The sequence below is a fragment of the Garra rufa genome, chromosome 22 (genome assembly GCF_049309525.1).
Source record: "Garra rufa chromosome 22, GarRuf1.0, whole genome shotgun sequence".
NCBI lineage: Eukaryota > Metazoa > Chordata > Actinopteri > Cypriniformes > Cyprinidae > Garra > Garra rufa.
In genome coordinates, this window is record NC_133382.1 from 12,924,208 (window position 1) to 12,946,840 (window position 22,633).

At 37.8% G+C, this 22,633-nt stretch overlaps 1 protein-coding gene across 2 annotated transcripts in view; it reads left to right on the top strand.

Annotated features, from left to right (window-relative positions):
* grid1b (glutamate receptor, ionotropic, delta 1b) overlaps positions 1 to 22,633 on the top strand; it is a 467,814-nt gene that overhangs the window by 356,128 nt on the left and 89,053 nt on the right. For both annotated transcript variants that reach the window (XM_073828690.1, XM_073828691.1), the window contains exon 4: positions 21,666 to 21,719. In XM_073828690.1, the coding sequence (XP_073684791.1) occupies positions 21,666 to 21,719 (54 nt within the window). The remainder of the gene's footprint in view (positions 1 to 21,665; positions 21,720 to 22,633) is intronic.

A 22,633-nucleotide genomic window follows, 5' to 3' on the forward strand; every position in this document is an offset into this window, starting at 1 on the left:
GAATGATAGACATGTTACTGCAGCTTCTACTCTGCAGTGTTCCACCAAATTAAGCACCTCAGGCTTGGGCTAACACCTCAAGAATGGCTTTTTCTCCAGCTGTTTCAGTTGATTTGTTCATAAAAAAATAATTACAGGGCTAGGACTCTGCAATTTATATGCGTTAAGCTTATAATCCCATTAATGTGTTTAATTCAAAAGGATAGGAGTTTGTGAAATACTTACTCCCTTAAAAGACATGTTTTCAAATTCTTAAAGCTGACTGGCAGTTCTCATTGTAAGACAGAGACAAAAATCAGCACCTCAAATCTGCATGTAATAAATGTATTTCTTCTTTCCTTTTTCTTCAAATACAGCTGATTTAATAACCCATCCTGCTTTCTCTGAAGAAAATGCAATGTCTAATATTACCACAACACTTTTTATGTTTTAGCTTTTGTTGCTGAAGGAGCCAAATGAGATAAAAGTGATAGCAATCAAATTTATGAAATGTTTGGATCCATAATTCATGTCTCAAGTGTTTTGGCACTTGAGCGAAAGCGAAACAAAAGCGTAGCAAACAAAGACCAAAGCAAAATGGTTTGATGAATGAAATTACTAACAAACTAATGCTAAAGCAACATCGCCAGACACATCTATTGCCGGCTCGCAAGTAGTAAACTGATAGCTTTTAACTTGGAGGCTTTAAAATAAAATTTCAGAAAGCAAAGTGTAATCACTACTCTCTTTGCTGTAGCTGAAAAGACTGTTGATAAAAAGCCCCAGTGCAAAAGTATTCAGCATTGGTCAAAATATATATTGGTTATACAGCCAGACTCCCTTTCAGTGGCCCAATGTGAATAAATCTGTACCAAATGTAAAAAGCAAAACTGAAAAAAAAGGCTATAGGGTGCGGTACATGTTACTTTGATGCAAAGTTACTTTACTCTTTTTCTATCACACAGCCCTACTGCCTCCCAGTTGTTCCTGTGACCTGGTTTGTTCATTTTCTTAATAATTATCAAAACAACCTTGATGAGATGGCACAGAAGTCACAGCGAGAGGTCATTCGGACTGCAGTGATGATGTCATCATGCTGCCATTCTTGCAACTGCAGTACTTAGACGAAAGCTTTTACCTGTGTGCCAAAAATAGACGTGCATCTCCCATAATGAAGCACCCGCTGCTAGCTGCTTTGCAGCATGACAGGTAGTTTTGAAAAGTAGTTGTGCTGTATGTTGTGTTATAACATATGCATAGAGCTGCAGGTAGTCACTTTATTCTTTAAAGTCGTCAATTTATTTTTATTGCGCTTCTCACAATATCTTTCAATGAAACTTTACAGAAAACAGTGAAGTACTGCTATGTCAGTAATGCCTTAGCACTTTACCATAGAACAAGCATTTAGATCAAGCTATATTGTATTTATCAGTGCTTCAGTAACATGTCTGCAGTGTTGGGGAGTAATTATAGAATTTAATTATAAATAAATGTATCTGCAATTTGTTACAGCTGCTGAAAAAAATGTGACCCTGGACCACAAAACCAGTCTTAAGTAGCACAGGTATATTTGTAGCAATAGCCAAAAGTGCATTGTATAGATCAAAAATATTGATCTTCTTTTATGCCAAAAATCATTCAAATATTAAGTAAAGATCATGTTCCTTGAAAAATTTTTGTACATTCCCTACCGTAAATATATCAAAATCTAATTTTTTATTAGTAAAATGCATTGCTAAAAACTTAAAAACTTCATTTGGATAACTTTAAAGGTGATTTTCTCAATATTTAGATTTTTTTGCACCCTCAGATTCCAAATTTTCAAATAATTGTATCTCGGTCAGATATTGTCCCATCCTAACAAACTATACATCAATGGAAAGCTTACTGGAAAGCAATGGAAAAACTTGATCCTTATGACTGGTTTTGTGGCCCAGTTTCTTAAGAAAATGTTAGTGATTACAAAGGGGGTCACATCCAATGTTTCAGGAGTTTAGGACACAGAATAGAACACATTTTTCTTTGATAGCTGTTTTATTTCCTCTTTGGCTTCATGTATTAGCTTTATTTTTCAAGACATTGTTAGAGGTGTTAGATTTGGTTTCAAAAACAGTATAATACTTATTGAACTATTTCTTATTTTAAATTTATATTTAACCTCAGAACAATCTCAAAGTAAAAACAGGTGCTAAAGTCTGATTTTGTGGTGGCTTTGCTTTAGAATTAAATTATTATAATCTTACTTCAAGCAAAGAAGTATTTTGAAAGGCTAACAGTAATCAGTGTTGAGTATTACTGTAAACTTAACCTTGCCTGCTTCAAATTAAGAGATTTAAATACATGAGCAAGCGATTCTCGAAACGTATTAATGAAAATAGGACATAATGGTTTTGTTGTGAGAGTAATGTATACAGATACGATCAGTTGTCTTAAAAATATGATGTGAACAATGTTGAAATATAATAAGTCCACTGAAGGCAAGTTTGGTTATAATCCATGTGCAGTTTATTGAGAAGAACAAGAATAAATAGCAAATAAACAAACTTGACTAAACTTGTTTACATAGACACAACTGACCACAGGGGCTACACAAAACAAAGCAAGACAAGGAACAATAGAAACATGAGGGCTAACAGGTATGTGCAAAAAAATTTAAATATCGAGGGAAAGTCCATTTATTTCAATAATTTGTTTTAAATAGTGAAACTTGTATGTTATATTAGTTCACTACACACAAAGTGAAATATTTCAAGCCTTTATTTGTTTCAATTTTGATGATTATGGATTAAAGACAAAAAAAACAAATCCAGTATTTCACAAAATTAGAATATTTCATGTGACCAATAAAAAAAGGATCTTAAACACATGTTGGCCTTCTGAAAAGTGTGTTAATGTACTGTATTATGTCCTCAGTACTTTGTTGGGCCTCCTTTTGCACTAATTACAGCATCAAGGCGGCGTGGAGGCGATCAGCCTTTGACACAGTTGAGGTGTTATGGTAAGTTGCTTTGATATTGGCCTTCAGTTCGTCTGCATTTCAGGGTCTCTGTTCCCTCATCTTCCTTTTAACAATACGCCATAGATTTTCAATGGGGTTTAATTCAGGCTAGTTTACCGGCCAATCAAGTACAGTTATTCCATGGCTATTAAACCAGGTGCTGGTAGTTTTGGCTTTGTGGGTAGGTGCCAAATCCTGCTGGAAAATAAAATCATCATCTTCAAAAAGCTTGTCGGCAGCAGGAAGCATGAAGTGCTCTAAAATTTTTCTGGTAGACAGCTGTGTTGACTGTGGACTTGATGAAAGACAATGGACCCACACCAGCAGATGACATGGCTCCCCAAACCATCACTGACTGTGGAAACTTCACACAGGACTTTAAGCAGCTTGACTTTTGTGCCTCTCCGGTCTTCCTCCAGACTCTGGGACCTTGATTTCCAAATGAAATACAAAATTTGCTTTCATCTGAAAACAGGACTTGGGACCACCGGGCAACAGATCAGTACTTTTTCTCCTTAGCCCAGCACAGACGCTTCTGACGTTGTTTTTGGTTCAGGAGTGGCTTGCAGCATGGAATTCTACAGCTGTAGCCCATGTCATGCAGACGTCTGTATGTGGTGGTTCTTGATTCACTGACACCAGCCTCAGTCCACTCCTTATGAAGTTCCCCCAGATTTATGAACCGCCCTTGCTTGACAATTCTCTCAAAGCTACGGTCATCCCTGTCACTTGTGCACCTTTTCTGGCCACATTTTTCCCTTCATCTTAACACTCTGTTAATATACTTCGATACTGCGCTCTGTGAGCATCCAGCTTCTTTTGCAATTGCCTTTTGAGACTTTTCCTCCTTATGGAGGGTGTCAATGAGGGTCTTCTGCACAACCGTCAAGTCAGCAGTCTTCCCCATGTTTCTGAAGCCTACTAAGCCAGACTGAGACAGTTTAAAGGCTGAGGAAACCTTTGCAGGTGTTTTGCGTTAATTAGCTGACTAGATTGGGACACAGGGAGCCTACAATATTGAACTTTGTCATGATATTCTAATTTTGTGAAATACTGGATTTTTTTTTTTTAATCTTTAATCCATAATCATTAAAATTGAAACAAATAAATTCTTGAAATATTTCACTTTGTGCGTAGTAAACTAATATAACATACAAGTTTCACTTTTTGAAACAAATGGACTTTCCCTCGATATTCATTTTTTTTGGCACATACCTGTATATAAACACAAAGACTAATGACAAGATACACCTGTAAACAGTCAAGACCATGGGCCAATCAGAACTAACACATGAAACAAAGAACCAATGAAAACAAGACACAAGAACAGGTGGACTGCATTTCAGTCAGAGAGTTGTGTGACACTCATTGGGCATGTATGGATAGCATAGCATATGAATGATAAGCTGAATCTCACCTGTCGCAAAAAGTCAGTGACTTCTCTTATAAAATGGCATTTTTTTCGGTGTAAACTTGAAAAAAAGTTCAAACCAAAAGTATTGTTTATTGTAAAACATGTTGAAGATATAGGCTGTCGATTAATTAAATTAATTTAAAATGCAGCCTATTCTCCATTGACATCCATTCAAAGCATTGGCTAAAGGTTGCAGGCTTGCCTTCTACTGGCTTTTATCAGGGGCCAGAGAAACACATGACTAGAAACAGGAGCTAAAATACAAAACAGATATGACATTAAGTGATGCACAACAGTGTTTTAAACAGAAAGTTTTACAATTATGGAGCTTAGGTAGTGTAATCATGCACTGTAATGCAAGTCAAATAATGCAAGGAAAAGACATTAGGATAGTTCATGAATGGAAAAAAATGATGCTAATTGTATTAATTATTTGTAATGTGTTAAACACCAAATATTAATCACAGAAATTAATGTGTTATTGTTCCTACAGTATGCCTAGATAATTGTTCAACTTGTGTTGTGCTTTAAATATAATTACACAAAGAAAACCCCTGCCCCAAGCTAATCCCATTTGCATGGCTGTGACGTAATGAGCAGTCAGTGCAGGACAATGTTCATGAAGTGCTTCATCTTTGCTTGAATGAGAAAGTGAGAGACTGAAACAGCAAGAGCAATTTAACTCCCAAACGCCCCACAAGCATCACTCTCTTTGCCATCATGAGGAGGGCTTCCCTCTCCTGTTCAAAAAGGGGTAATTGCATCATTTTTCAAGCATGGCCCCCGCCTGGGACATAAGCTGGCCACATTAATCATACTAATGGAGAAGTAAGTGATCTGAAATATAAGCTTTAATCATGTTTTTCCTGCACCCACGTAATTCAAGCCATTCAGTCTATAGCCCTGTACACATAGAGAAGAAGAAAGCCATCATAAGACAATTATTTGTGAATAAAATTAAAGGGGTGAATCTCATTAAGAAATGTTTGACTCAAATTTCGCCATTCCAAAATCAGTTGATTATATTATATTATATTATATTATATTATATTATATTATATTATATTATATTATATTATATTATATTATATTATATTATTATATTATATTATATTATATTATATTATATTATATTATATTATATTATATTATATTAAAAATAAATAGAAAATTACATTCATTATTATAATCACATCACATCCCCCAAAACCAGCATTTTTCTTTTATATTAAAATAATGAGAATTGGGACAGAATAATGTAGAAAAGCAAATCAAATATTAATGGTCCTAAAAATACACTTAATTTACTTTTATGCAAAATATTTCTCATTCCTTTCTTTTTAATTTTAGGCTGAAATATCACCAAGACCTATGTTTGGCAGTTTTCACAAGATTCACCCGAAAGCTTTTTTTTTTCTTCTACATTTGTATTCCATTGAGCACTGTGAAATGACAAGCAATGTATGTTTGAATTAAGAGTGTAGCTGTCAAACAAGATGAAGATAACAGTGACAAGTAGTGTGGGTTTGATATCCAGCAGCGTGCCTCCTGAGGGTCTGGACCACAGAATGATGATGTGTTTATTTCGTCTAATATAGATACGGGCCAGTGCACAAAGCGGCTTTCTGCAGAGAGCCTTAACACTGCCCACAAACCCGTTTTGTTTTCCACATTGGCTCTGTCAAGCAATAAGCAATTCACGATTAGCTCACCCCTAGCCTCTTTCCCAGCAGGCCCGACCCAAACCTGCTAGGAGCTGCTCCCTAATCAATCATTAAAGCCAGATCGCAGAATCATTTGGTATTCCTCCGAAAGTGTGCTTTCTGTTGGGGTTTCTTCACCTTAGTTCAGTTGTATATTACTCAGGAAGCCAGGAGTCAGAATAGCCTGGCTCACTGAGGTTTCTATTGTGTTGTATACTATTAAAAGAAAGTTTAACCAGAAAAAAGGGGACTGGAGCCATATCTAGAGACTAGAATATCTTGAGTGCCTGGGGATGGGTTGTTTTAATGCCTAACACTTTAGAAAATAACTCTAGAAACCAACAAGACAGCACTTTGCAAATCTCGGCCAGACACTATTTTGGAGTGTGTTTCCCGTACAATGACATAACTCGCTGATTAACCACCATAGTATGATGCATTGTTGTGGAAATTAACTAGCTAGTCAGGACTGTTTCACGAACACCACCACATCTTCGTCATTTGAACCACATTAGTTCAACAATATAGAGCTGTTGTTAATGACGTCACGCATGTGGTGGAGTAATAACTTCTGCTATTTAACTGATTAGAGATCTCTGAGATGCTGCTGTATTGAAAATGGCACCTGATGACTAATTTACTATTTTTTTGTTCCCTGCTTGATTTGATGTGTAATTCATGGCAAATTCCCTCTTACGTGATACTCTGGGGTTCCCAGACATGCGCACTCTTCAAAAACAGCACTTATTGAGGGCACGCAAAAATACATAGATTAAAATGCATTTATATTTAGATAGAATGGAAGATATAGTGTGTACTGCATGTTAGCTTGTTTATGTGCCCAAGAGCATATTTAAAGGGATAGTTCACTCAAAAATTAAAATTTGATGTTTATCTGCTTACCCCCAGGGCATCCGAGATGTAGGTGACTTTGTTTCTTCAGTAGAACACAAACAAAGATTTTTAACTCAAACCGTTGCAGTCAGTTACATAATGGCAGTCAATGGGACTCATGGCATTGAGAGTCAAAAAGAACATACACAGACAAAACCAAATTAAACCCTGCGGCTCGTGACGATACATACAGGCCTTAACACACAAAACAATCGGTCTGTGCAAGAAACTGAACAGTATTTATATATATTTCTTTACCTCTGATCCACCGCGATGTCCTATTGTCCTGAACGTGTTCACAACAGCCGGTGCGTTACGCGCCAACGTGCTCTGGCATAGTAGACGCATATGCGGAAGCTATCTGTCACACGTATACGTCACTCATTGTTTGCTTGCACGAACTCATCCGGGAGTGTTGACTTTGGTTGCTCACTCTTCATCACACGCCAGCTGTTGTGAACGTGCTCAGGACAGTTGGGCATTGTGGTAGATCAGAGGTAAAAAATTATATAAATACTGTTTAGTTTCTTGCACAGACCGATTGTTTTGTGTGTTAAGACCTGTATGTATCGTCACGAGCCGCAGGGTTTAATTTGGTTTTGTCTGTGTATGTTTTTTTTTACTCTCAAAGCTGTGGGTCCCATTGACTGTCATTATTTGACTGACAGACTGCAACGATTTGAGTTAAAAAATCTTTGTTTGTGTTATACTGAAGAAACAAAGTCACACACATCTTGAGTGCCCTGGGGGTAAGCAGATAAACATCAAATTTTCATTCTTGGGTGAACTATCCATTTATTTTAAGCCCATATGTTGTACTAACAAGAAACTATGCTTCTAACCACAGGTCAAGAGCTGTATTTCCAACCACGTAAATTTGCAACACTGTTTTTGCGAATATTCATTAAAACTATGGTTTCGGGAAGCACTGGATCGTTGAACTATGTTAGTAACGACGAAACTTGTGACCATAGATGTCTAACAATGCTTTTGGGAAACACTCCCCAGATTGGCTGTGGTTTGTGGTTTGTTATATATTGTTAGGGAGTTACAAACTAGGGTCTACGAGCCCCCACAAGGAGGCCCCCAAAAGACAGTGATCTCAAATAAGGGGGCCTCTGTCTCTAAACCTCTTCTGAAACAAAATTTTTAGTGGAAATCTCTATTTATAGACACAGAAGCGATCATCTGTCCCTTTAGATAATTCATATCATCCTCATCACTAATAATCCTCTCCAGTAGTTTAATGGAGGTCTCTTCAGTGATATGAACTATCGCAAGTCCTTCAGCTGTCAGATACATGATGATGATGATGAATCTATGTCCCACAGTCAGTTTTCAGGGTTTAGCATACATTCAAGCAAACCAATTCATGCGCAAATGTGTTTTCCACAAACTCTGGAAGAGAATGTGTATCACTGTGAATTATACTGTTACCATCCAAGACTGATGGCACATACCTGGATGAACACTCTTCTATCTGCATACTGTAATTGAGGTCAGTCCCCATCTCTCATCCACTTTCTCATTTGTAATCTCTCGCTTTGTTTTTCTATTTTTTTTCTTCCCCTCCCACTGTTCATTTCTTGGCAACCGTTTTAACGCATCAGTTGCGGCTGTTCGCTGAGCGCCAATTCATTGAGTGTTAACTCACTCTCCTGTTGTCTCTATCTGTGTTGTTTCTCTTCTCTTTTGCATTTTAGGCATCCCCTTCTGTGAGATCCCTTTTTAAAAATGCCAGTGCTGGTAACTTTCCAATCAAAACTTGAAACTATTCCAGGGGGTGTCCATCCTGTCCTTGCCCTCTTTGAACACCATCCACAGCGGTGCATGCATTAAGAGTTGGAAGGGAAAAATAATGGATTGTGACAACGCAATAAATCTCTGATAGGTGGAGTGGAAATAAGCTTGTTTTGGAAAGATAGGCCACAGGTATATCACAAAATATCATTCTAAATTCAGTTGTATAAGTTTATTCCTGTTAGGAATGACAGTCCTTAAGATAACTGCATGTTATTGCAGAGAGAGAAAAGTTGATTACTAGAAGCGATAAACCAAAAGTGATTACTCCAGGGAACTCTCCTCATTCAAACCCACTCCAGAAGTGGCAAAGCATCAGAGGAACTTTAGCATTTATAGAAGATGCGTTCACACTCGTTCTTTAACAGTGCTGTTTATGTCTTAAATGTCCCTGTTACTATGTATACTGTTTGTAGGGAAAGGGATAAAAGATATTTTCAAAAGGCAGTAAAATGTTTTATTTTTCAAAGTTAAAAACAAAATAAGGATTATAAAGGCTTTCCAAAAAGAAACACTATGTGTCACTTGACATTTTTTTTGTGAAATTTACAATTTTATTGTCTCTTCCCACAACGGTTAGACTCTGAAACAGGCCCTCCAATAGTGGACTCTACAGTATGGTGTGTGAATGACATCTAGAGGTGAAGGGCTCTCTCTGAATATGCAATTGGATATGTATGCATTATCTTGATTTGCGCCTCAGGAATCATTGACATTCAACTTTGGGTATGTTTTTCCCTTCTCGTACACAAACAGCTGGCTAATCATAAACACATCATTTCATTGCCGTCACTCCGGACCACCTTTATTGCCCATTCTGTCAAACACTACAGACCACAAACCATCCAGGTGTCTGAGGGAGGGACAGGCATACAAACGTCAACTCCACGGTGACAAACAACAATGATAGAATGAGTGATATGTGTAGTGGATGACAGAATGTCACGAAAGGACATTTAACTGACTTATGTCATGTTCAGATGACAGGACCAAGGAATTTTATCACCATTTTCACTATTGTGTTCCTAGATCCCCCTATAAGGAAAAGAGCTTATAAATCATACATAATGCTTTTTGAAAATCTAAAAATGCAGAACGCTTTGGATGAAGGGTATCTATAGAACATCCACATAAAACATGTAAAACAGTGTGTGTTTGTGTATTTCAAGAGTGCTTCACATGTTGCTGTGAAAATGGCTGAAGATTGGTTTTCGCAACCTTAGGCTTTACCTGCTTGACATCTAATAATACATAATAGAATCCATTTAAACTCTACAAACCTTCATCTAGCTAGAAGAATAAAGGACCTTCAGAAACTAAAGACAAGGCCAAGTGGAATGAGGTACACTGTAGCTTGTTTGACTCAAGAAGACCTTGTTGGTCTGGAGAGTGTTTGAAGGAGCCTACGGGGGTGTAAAATCGCCATGTAAAGTATGTGTAAAGGTGTCTAGAAGCATTGCCATCCAAGACACTTTCTCTCAATTGTTTCATACTGACAAGTGACATAGCCACTTATAGCACTATGGCAGTGTACAGTATCTCAAAAAGCAAAAAAAAAAATTAGCAGGAGAAACTGACATTGATTTTCTCTATAGAGAACCTGATTTTTATTGCTAAAATAAATCTTCAACTTTGGTACCCTGAAAAAAATGGTTCAAAAGTGGTTCTCTGCATAATGCTATGTAATGTCCTCAGAACACTTAGTGCATGATTTGTTTGCATCACATAACCAGTTCAATAAGTATGATTTTTCATTTTACTCATTTACTCATTCATTTACTCACCTGGGTACAAGTACCAAGAAGTATGAGTCACAATAAAAGAGATCAAAGACTTCAGCAAAATAATTATTATCTCATGTTTATTTTTGTTAATATAAAGGGTAGGGTTTTGTGTAGGAGGTATGTTAATTTTAAAACTGCATACAGCTTTAACTCTAGCGCCACTCACCATACGTTTCATTTCCAAACTGCTGTGATATCCAAAACAGCTAATGTAATAAAACATTGTCAGATTTACATTCATCTATTTTGAATAAAATTTAATGCACTGCTTATACTAAACATTTCACGTTAAATGTGAAAAAAGCTACTACTTTTTTTTTGCAAAAATATTTACAGAAAAGGGTAACTGAAAATGTGGGCACTCAGTGTTACAATTTATGTACTGCATGTAAATTTCTAAATAAATACTTTGCAGGGCAGCTGTTGCAATATATAATCCAATAGATATCAGTATATTAGAATGATTTTTGAAGGATCATGTGACACTTAAGACTGAAGTAATGGCTGATGAAAATTCAGCTTTGCATCACAGGAATAAATTCAATTTTAAAGTATATTATAATAGAAACCATTATTTTATATTGTAATAAAATTTCGCAATATTACAGTTTTTTTTCTATATTTTGATTAAATAAATGCAGCACTGATGAGCATAAGAGACTTTCTTTAAAACATTACAACTCTTACTGACCAAAAACTTTTGACCGGTAGTGTGTGTATATATTAGGGGTGGGCATAGATTAATTTTTTTAATCTAGATTAATCTAGATTAAATCTTGGAATTAATCTAGATTAATCTAGATTAAAATGGCTAATTTGAATTCTGCTGAAGGCATTCAGAATATGTGTGCTACCCAAATAATGACTAAAAGTAAGTCTTCGAGAACGGGCCAGGTGGCGCATTAGATCAGGCGCTCATCTCCTGTTTCCAAAATGCATCACAAACTGCTTGACAATTGCATTTACAACATAATTACCTATACAAACTTGTGTAACCAAGTACTTGTGCGCAAAAGGCTGCACGACGTGCGTGTTGCCGTTAAATACACAGACGCGCACGGGCATGGATTTCTGCGTACATAGTCTTCCATTAAACTGCGTTGCTTTTAGAAGCGTCAATTCAGTTGTTGCATATAGTTTAATGTCTTTATTTCGGGATTATCAAAGTAAATTATAACTCACGTGCCCCAGTAAAAAGGGTCTAGCAACGCACCTGCCCTGAAGCGGCTTCATAACTGCATCAATGTCAGCACGTCTCATTTGATGTGCTAATTTCACAGAAGTTGAAGACTCGTTCTCGCCCCCTACAGTGCAATTCGACTAGGTATACGTCATCCGCGCTAAAATATCAAGGTGAAAGTCATCATATCTTGCGTAGTTTAGACCCAGCTCCCAACCCAACTTTGAGAATAGATTAACGGCGATATTTTTTTATCGCCCGATAAGAGTCTCACGTTAACGCAGCACGTTAACGCCGATAACGGCCCACCGCTAATATATATATATATATATATATATATATAGAGAGAGAGAGAGAGAGAGAGAGAGAGAGAGAGAGAGAGAGAGCTCAGATGCAAAAGCATTCACTCAGTATCATTATCCCATTTTTGGTGGCTTTTAGAAGGTTTTGCATCTAAACTTTTCATATATATATAAAAGTAGCCATTAAGTGAAGTACAGTATCACTATTAGGTTGAAATCTGTCTGGACTTATTCTGAATGTAAGCTTTAATGCATTTGTTTTATTTTCACCTACCTCTTCACTTCCTGTGCTCAGAATAATTAAAAATGTACAAAAATGTATGTATTTATTTAATATTTTTATTTATTTATTTTTGCTGCTAGAACATTCACTGTTCACTGTTAACACATTACACTAAAACATTTGAAAGCTTACTTAATAGTACTGATCATCGCATCTTCATCTTATTTTACTGCATGTTTCTCATTTCTTAAATTTTACATTTATGCAATCTACAAGGATGGAGAAATCAAAGCAAGACGTATACGTAAACTGGAATATTCATGCTCAGTCAAGTGTCACTTCAAAGCCAGTTTCACTCAACAGATCTGCCCTTGTGTTGTAGTAGTTTGGTTAAGATATTGATTATAACAAATATTAACAAAACAACAGGCAGTATTTTTCATTGAAATATTTGAAATGTATTACACACACTAGTAAGAGTAAAATACACAAAATTGTATTTTCATATACAGATTTGAAATACATATCTGAAATACTGCCTGTAAAGGAAAAGATGTGTGGCTAAGTATGGTGTCCCATACTCAGAATGTGTGCTCTGTATTTCACTCATTCAAGTGCACACACACAAAGCAGTGAATTGTGAACAAACACACACCCACAGCAGTGGGAAGCCATTTTTGCTGTGATGCCCGGGGAGCAATTGGGGGTTTGGTGCCTTGTTCAAGGCTGACTGAGGTATTGAAGGTGAAAGAGAGTGCTGTACCTTCACTCCCCCCCACCTACAATCCCTGCCGGTACCAAGACTCAAACCCGCCACCATTGGGTCACGAGTCTGGATCTCTAACCATTAGGCCATGACTACCGCTGTATGTGGTGTTTCCGAATTTTTAAGCTTTGATAATTCAATTCTCCCATTTAAACACTGTAAATAAATGTCCCATCTGGAGTGGATTTAATAAGAATAGCTGTTAATAAAGTCTGTCTCCATCCTTTACTGATAAATGAAAGCTTTCTGCACTCAACTAGTAAGTAGCTTAATACAGATAAATATCCATGCTCTGAAGATGTGAATTTTCACACACCAGATTGTTTTATAAATATTTATGAAGGTTATTATTCTTCTTATTATTATTAATTTGAGGTGGATAAATGAGTTCAACTGCTGTGTATAGCTTGAAATTGACTGAAATGTCAACACAAAGCCTAAAGAGTGTGTGTGTGTGTGTGTGTGTGTGTGTGTGTGTGTGTGTGTGTGTGTGTGTGTGTGTGTGTGTGTGTGTGTGTGTGTGTGTGTGTGTGTGTGTGTGTGTGTGTGTGTACCTGGTATTCATCACGTTGTGGGGACCAAATGTCCCCACAAGGATAGGAATACCAGTAGATTTTGACCTTGTGGGGACATTTCTCAGGTCCCCATGAGGAAACAGGCTTATAAATCATGCACAATGAGTTTTTTTGATGAAGTAAAAGTATGCACAATCTCCTGTGAGGGCTAGGTTTAGGTGTAGGGTAGGTGTAGGGCGATAGAAAGTACGGTTTGTACAGTATGAAAACCATTACGCCTATGGAATGTCCCCATAAAACATGTAAACGCAACGTGTGTGTGTGTGTGTGTGTGTGTGTGTGTGTGTGTGTGTGTGTGTGTGTACCTGGTATTCATCACGTTGTGGGGACCAAATGTCCCCACAAGGATAGGAATACCAGTAGATTTTGACCTTGTGGGGACATTGCTCAGGTCCCCATGAGGAAACAGGCTTATAAATCATGCATAATGAGTTTTTTTGATGAAGTAAAAGTGTGCACAATCTCCTGTGAGGGCTAGGTTTAGGTGTAGGGTAGGTGTAGGGCGATAGAAAGTACAGTTTGTACAGTATAAAAACCATTACGCCTATGGAATGTCCCCATAAAACATGTAAACCCAACGCGTGTGTGTGTGTGTGTGTGTGTGTGTGTGTGTGTGTGTGTGTGTGTGTGTGTGTGTGTGTGTGTGTGTGTGTGTGTGTGTGTGTGCGCGTGTGTGCGTGTGTGCGTGTGTGCGTGCGTTTTTTTTCCTCCTTTCTCAAATATTGTTCTCATACACTGGTAAAGCAAATTTAATTAAAATTTTAAACTAAATGTGATGCTGGTTTGTTCAAATAGGCAAAGTTTAATTAATAATTCCAAATGTCTGCATAAGTTGTACGTCCTGTCTATTGTCACATTGTGACTCACGAAGGATCAGAGGGCTTGTTTTACATTAGATTAATATTCTACTTTTTTTAATTAGACTAAAACATGAAAGTCCTCCCCCAGATTCTACTGTCAAATGCATTTTTAATATTTGCTTGACATTTGAGCAGAAGGTCAGGCTCATTATGTCAGCATGTAATGAACAGAACTGGAAGGACATGGGGAGAATAGTGGTGGCCAAAGATCAATTTTTCTTTAGTCTTTAAACAAGACCTTAGGATATGACTGAGACATAATGTCAATCACTGTGGATTAGTGTGCATAAAGATGACAAATGAAAATAATACAAAGGTTTGTTTGTTTGTTTGTTTGTTTGTTTGTTTGTTTGTTTGTTTGTTTGTTTGTTTTTTTGTTTTTTTTTTAGCAGATGAGATTGATCGACAGTGCATACTACTTTGTACGATATACTATAATAAGGGCTCTGATTATACACATCAGAAAAATTTTATAGTTTTTAAATTTTATATAATTTTATCATTTTTTCCAGTTTTGCTTTGCTTTAAAGCAGACGTGTTCAATGTTTTTAATGTCGTGAGAAGAAGAACTAAGACCTATAACCAAGATATAAAGGCAAGGCGGCTGTTACATATTACGTATACATATTTTCGGCAGTGTAAAGGATCTTATTAGGCAAATATGCACTTTAAGTATAAGGTTTATATAAATGTATAATTTTAAAAGATACTTAAACCTTGTGCAACCTTTTTTAAATAATTTTGCCTGTGTTAATGCTAACTGCATAGATTTTGGCTTAGGTGTGTGTTTCACTCTAATTTCCTTTAATAAATCTATTTTACACTAGGTACAAAAAATAGTTCCTCTCAGGACCTTTTGGACAAAAATGACCTAATTAAAATGATTTGCGATGTCTATTCCCAGGGCCATTTAACTATAAAATGATGCAGTATTTGTTAATAGGCTTTCATTCTGTTGGCAAGGCTTCAAAATTAAAATTTGTACCATTTTTTACTAGATGGTGCCTCTTTTTTAAATGTTGGCATATAAACCAAATACTCGCTTTATTCCTGTTTTCTGCTTATGCATATTATAGTCTATTATAGAGTCAATTGGATAAATTATGCAGCTATACAACTCTGTGTACCTACACTATAAAAAGTTTTCACCAGTTTCAACTTTAAAACTTAAGTTTAGCAGCTGCCTTAAGATTTTAAGTTAAATCAACTTAACTCACAAGTTATATCAACTCATTTTTATTGTAATAAGTTAAAATTACTTGTAGTTTTAAGCTGATTTAACTTAAAAACTTAAGGCAGCTGCTGAACTTAGGTTTTTAAGTTGAATCTGGTGAAAACTTTTTACAGTGTATGTGTAACTCTTTTTTTTTTTTTTATTGATGCACAAGAGTCAATTGGTGTACATACTGTGTACAAGACCTAGCAAAACAAAAATGTTGTAATGTTCTAAAACATATTAACAACTACCAGTAGCAGCATGCCAAAATACAACCCAGGCTCATTAAAAAAGTGCCTGTATATACATTTCTGCAACACTGTAATTATGCACCTTCCTGCATGTTTCATAGCAGTTTCAAAGTGAAATGTCCAGACAGTGGTGCTAAAAAAACACGTTCAATATAAGACGTGCCACGTTTTTATTATGCTGGTACAGGCACATATTACTGCATTTTTATTACGCTGCTTGAGGTACGTATTGCGGCTGTTCAGAATTCAAATATCTGTGTATTGTGTATTTGCTGATGCATCCGTACTATTTTATGCGGATTTGAGCTTCTTTGACAAACCATTGTTTCACGGGGTTCGTACTGGAGCTCTTAATCACTCTAGCGCAATACCGTACCAAAAACTCATGCATATGAAGCAAATTAAAACAAAATATGTTACAATCAGTGCAACCAATATTGTTTTCCGAGTAGGTATTACTTACTTTTTAACCACTAAAAAATGGTTTGGTATGTTAAGAACATGCTAAAACAAATTCTAGCAAACTGTGTCCGAAAGCTTATGTTATGATTTCGGTCTATGTTTTCCTGTCTTGGTTTTGCGGACTCTTATTTTGAAGTGTTCTTGTTCCCCGTTGTTTCTGTCTTCTCTTATTTTCCTTTGCTTATCTTGTTAGTTTCCCTGGTAATTGATTTAGCTCCTCCCCTGTTACCTCGTTATTCCTTCTATTTAAACACCTGTGTCTGTCACGGTGCTTTGTCTGGTTTTACTCCTGTATGGCTGTTTTGTGTGCCTATAGTCTGCCTGGTCTTTTGCCCTGTGTCCATGCCTGGATTTACCTGTTTTGTTTAAATAAACTTCTGCTGCATTTGGATCCTCTGCTTGTCCTTCCCTCGACCACACGTTACAGAAAACCAGACCACTATGGATCCAGCAGTGAGAATCATGTGTCTCCGCCAAGCGGATCGTTGTTTGGAGGATTATGTCCGGGACTTCGTTGAGTTGGCTAATCTGGCTACAATGGAGGAAATTTCCCTCATGATTTTTTTTCGGGGGGGACTAGCTGAGCCCCTCAGCTTGTTCATGCCGCTGCATGACCCTAGCTGGACATTGACATTTTATATCAACCTAGCGTTGCAGCTGAGTGGCTCTGCTTTTCTTGTCAGAGTTGAGGAGGAGCAGTGTGGTACTACTTCAATAGCCAACACAGAGACTTTCTATAAGATGGCTGCCATCTCTGAGCTTGTGCATGCCTCAACAGAACTTCCAGAGCCCAGTCAGGCTACAGCTGAACTTCCAGAGCCCAGTCAGGCTACAGCTGAACTTCCAGAGCCCAGTCAGGCTACAGCTGAACTTCCAGAGCCCAGTCAGGCTACAGCTGAACTTCCAGAGCCCAGTCAGGCTACAGCGGAACTTCCAGAGCCCAGTCAAGCTACAGCTGAACTTCCAGAGCCCAGTCAAGCTACAGCTGAACTTCCAGAGCCCAGTCAAGCTACAGCTGAACTTCCAGAGCCCAGTCAGGCTACAGCTGAACTTCCAGAGCCCAGTCAAGCTACAGCTGAACTTCCAGAGCCCAGTCAAGCTACAGCTGAACTTCCAGAGCCCAGTCAAGCTACAGCTGAACTTCCAGAGCCAAGTAAAGCCACAGCTGATTTTCCTGCATCAAGTCAAGTTGCAGCTGGTTTTCCAGAACACCACCACACCTCAGCAGATCTTCCAGGGCCTCGTCACGTCACCACTGACCGCCCAGAGCCTCGTTACGCCACAGCGATCCATCCAGAATCACGTCCCGTCCTGTCTGCTGCACCAGGATCTTCAAGTGATACCCATAATGGGAGTCGCTGTGTGTATCTGGGCCGCGTACACCACCACTGCAGTTTCCTCGGAGGTGGCGCCGTTTGCTGTGGAGCCTAGGGAAACGGTGATGTCTGCTTTGAATCTCTACATGGTGATAGCGCCCAGCGATACATCCCTAGCCCATGAATCCTCGTACTGTGCTGAACCGGCCAAGGAGGCCGTCTATGAACCTGTTGCCCATTCTTTCACGACCATGGAAGCTGCCCCTGAATTCCCTGTCTGTCCTGCCATGGCTATGAAGGTCACCTTTGAAATCCCTGTCTGTCCTGTGACTGCTATGGAGGCCATTCCTGAAATCGCACCCTGTCCTGAACTGGTCACAGAGACTGTTACAGAACTCTTTACATTTTTTGTCTCGGTCCTTGGGGCCATGAATACTCCGTCTGTGTTGCCTATCTCTGCTTTCTCTAGGTCTCCATCTCTGCCATGCTGTCTTTCTCTGCTTGCAACGCCAAGGCTTCCTGCTTTGCCTGCACCACCCTGGCCTCCCACTATGTTAGCTCCGCTCTGGCCTTCTGCTCTGCCTTGGTCCCCTGTTTATCCTCCCGCACATGGACCTGGCCCTCCTTCCCTCTCCCTCTTCTGCCTCCGCTCCATCACCCTTGGATTGTTTAGTGATTGTGGAGCGTCTGGAAGCCGCTCTTTGAGGGGGGGCTATGTTATGATTTCGGTCTATGTTTTCCTGTCTTGGTTTTGCGGACTCTTATTTTGAAGTGTTCTTGTTCCCCGTTGTTTCTGTCTTCTCTTATTTTCCTTTGCTTATCTTGTTAGTTTCCCTGGTAATTGATTTAGCTCCTCCCCTGTTACCTCGTTATTCCTTCTATTTAAACACCTGTGTCTGTCACGGTGCTTTGTCTGGTTTTACTCCTGTATGGCTGTTTTGTGTGCCTATAGTCTGCCTGGTCTTTTGCCCTGTGTCCATGCCTGGATTTACCTGTTTTGTTTAAATAAACTTCTGCTGCATTTGGATCCTCTGCTTGTCCTTCCCTCGACCACACGTTACAGCTTACTTGTTGCCACGCATTATAACAATGCCTAGCAACATGCTAAAATGCTAAAAATAACATTTTAGGAACATGGTAAAGCATGTCAGCAATGTGGTAACAATGCCTGTTAAACATCAGTAATTAACAATGCCTATCAACATGCTGATGCATGCCAACAACATGATAGCAATACCTTGAAGCATGTTAAATCATGTTTGCAGCTTGTTAACAATGCCTAGGAATATGCTAAACACACCTAGCAACAGACTAAAAAGTTAACAAATCCTAGCAACTTGCTAAAACATACAAAAAAAGCATAAGCCAACAACTTTTCAGGTAGTGTTTTTGATATAAGGTACCTCCTGAAACTTAATTTGTAAGAGCTTCTAAAGCAGCATAACAATTTAATGACAGATAACAAATTTAACTAAATTCTATTATTCATTTGCTCAGGATAGCAATAGCAAGAGTAGTTTACAATATATATATATATATATATATATATATATGTATTAATGGTTCAAAATCACTTTCAAGCTTGGCTAATCCCAGACTATCATGTGTCAAGGTTTTGTATAGTTTTCTTATTGTACAGCTCACATTTCATTTAGTTATTTATACTGTCATGTAGCACACATTGCACTTGAAGTGCAATATTTATTTATTTTTTTTGCATATTTTGCCTGATACCATGCATTTTTCCTAAAGTTTATTATGTTTTCAGACAAGGCTAAGCCATGCTAATGACAATAAACGTACTTTGTTGATAAACACGCTCTACCTTGCCGTCAGCTAAATATATGATATGATATTTGACAGGCTGTCTGTTCCATAGCGACTTTAATTGAAAGTAATATATTCTGTGCTGTCATACATGCTAAATACACAAAGAAAGAATGCGATAAAGGCAAGACAGCTGCCTGCCTTTTAAAGTCAGTTTGAAGCAACACAACAGCCTCTATTGTAAGAATGCACAATACTTTACATAAACACAGTCAAAACATTAATGTGCATTCATATGTTCTACAAGACAAAAAGCTGCACAACACAAAATTGGATAATTACAGTCATTGCAAAGCAGTGCTGTATTGATAGTCTTCAAACAATTTCATAATGGTTTGTCCTTCTAACCCCCAACACAAAATGGTCTGTCTACAGCATTTATCTAAAGTTAGATTTATTTGATCAGTATGACGCATTGATAAATGATGTTTCTAACTAAATCCAGTCATGTACAGTCGTGGCCAAAAGTTTTGAGAATTACATAAATATTGGAAATTGGAAAAGTTGCTGCTTAAGTTTTTATATTAGCAATTTGCATATACTCTAGAATGTTATGAAGAGTGATCAGATGAATTGCATAGTCCTTCTTTGCCATGAAAATTAACTTAATCCCGAAAAAAAACTTTCCACTGCATTGTTAAGAAGGCTTCAGGGCGTCCAAGAAAGTCTAACAAGTGCCAGGATCGTCTCCTAAAGAGGATTCAGCTGCGGGATCGGAGTGCCACCAGTGCAGAGCTTGCTCAGGAATGGCAGCAGGCAGGTGTGAGCGCATCTGCACGCACAGTGAGGCCAAGACTTTTGGAAGATGGCCTGGTGTCAAGAAGGGCAGCAAAGAAGCCACTTCTCTCCAAAAAAACATCAGGGACAGATTGATCTTCTGCAAAAAGTATGGCGAATGGACTGCTGAGGACTGGGGCAAAGTCATATTCTCCAATGAAGCCTCTTTCCGATTGTTTGGGGCATCTGGAAAAAAGCTTGTCCAGAGAAGAAAAGGTGAGCGCTACCATCAGTCCTGTGTCATGCCAACAGTAAAGCATCCTGAGACCATTCATGTGTGGGGTTGCTTCTCATCCAAGGGAGTGGGCTCACTCACAATTTTGCCCAAAAACACAGTCATGAATAAAGAATGGTACCAAAACACCCTCCAACAGCAACTTCTTCCAACAATCCAACAACAGTTTGGTCAAGAACAATGCATTTTCCAGCACGATGGAGCACCGTGCCATAAGGCAAAAGTGATAACTAAGTGGCTCGGGGACCAAAACATTGAAATTTTGGGTCCATGGCCTGGAAACTCCCCAGATCTTAATCCCATTGAGAACTTGTGGTCAATCCTCAAGAGGCGGGTGGACAAAAAAAAAAAAAAAACGCTAATTCTGACAAACTCCAAGAAGTGATTATGAAAGAATGGGTTGCTATCAGTCAGGATTTGGCCCAGAAGTTGATTGAGAGCATGCCCAGTCGAATTGCAGAGGTCCTGAAAAAGAAGGGCCAACACTGCAAATACTGACTCTTTGCATAAATGTCATGTAATTGTCGATAAAAGCCTTTGAAACATATGAAGTGCTTGTAATTATATTTCAGAACATCACAGAAACAACTGAAACAAAGATCTAAAGGCAGTTGAGCAGCAAACTTTGTGAAAACTAATATTTGTGTCATTCTCAAAACTTTTGGCCACGACTGTAATTCTGTAAAATGTAGTTTTTAGTTATGAATGTCCTGTAATAGGTTCTCTTTAGGTTATTGTTCCTTTTTATATCAGCTTTTCCAATGGTACATATTAAGGAAATATTTATATAAGTTCTTTAGGCATGGCATCTATGCTTGCAATGTTTTTGAAGTTGTGTTGACTTTGCAAGGCCTTTTAGTCCAGAGTTACAGAAAAGTTTGTCTAAAAAGTTTAGACTAAAAGTTTGTTGGTGCACAGTGACCAGCCTTGAGATGAACATTACTCGTTAGGTCTAGTATTGTTTATTGTTTCCATCCAGCAGATATGGGTACTTTTTCTCTCTCTCTCACCTTTCTTCAGGCCATCTCTTTAATGTCAGGTAGCTCATTTACTTCTGCCAAAGACAACTCATATTGATTCATTCTATATTTGTGTCTCTGTAGGCTGTAGAGACTAACCTGGCCTCTAAAGACAGTCACTGGGTGTTTGTGAATGAGGTAAGGAAAGATTTATTATATCTTTTTTTCATGTTCATCTGCTTTCTTCCATTAACTGCACTCTTTTTCAGTCTTAACTTTGTATGTAATTTGTGTTTGCTTGCAGTAATAGATTATTTCTTGTCATGGCAGCCTGAAATTCACTACACTATGCAAACATACAGTGGGAATTATGCAGATCAGGCACCTATAAAAATCTGTGTCAAATGAAATTTGCATGAAACAGTTCCCAATCTCTACAGTTTGTTCTCAATACTAGGTTGAACTGTTTTAAGTTTTACCGTTACCAGGTTCTGGCAGACGTAATGCAGATTTATACTTGACACACTTCAGCAGCTTAACAAAACAAAGGGGACGGGAAAAAAAAAACACTTTTACATATCAGCATGTATTACAGAAACACAACCATTTCAAGTCAATTAACATAATAAACAAAGAACAATTCAGTTTGTAAGGCAAGTGAAGTGGTAGTGCATAAATCCTGGTAATCCATAGCCATACATACAAAGCGACAGTCCAGAAAAGAAGAAGAAAAAAAAGGTTGACCAATAGTCTCACTCTCATCCACTACTCTGGGCTACTGGATTCCACAAAAGCACAAAAAGTAATCCACACAAGATAAAGCATACAGTCAAACCAAAATTTATTCAGACACCCTCAACATTATCACATTATCACTTTTTTCTCAATAGTTTAGAAAATGGTAAAAAAATATGACAAGTACAAGAACAAGTTAAACTGTGTCAGAACTAATTCATCTTGATAATGTAAGATCACTTTGATAGAAATGCATGTAATGGATTACAGTCAACCACAAATTCAGACAACTGTTAGTATGACCATCTTTACACAACTATCAATACTTTGTTGTCCATTTACCAAAAAATGCTTAATTTTGTTCAGTCTGTGGTGAA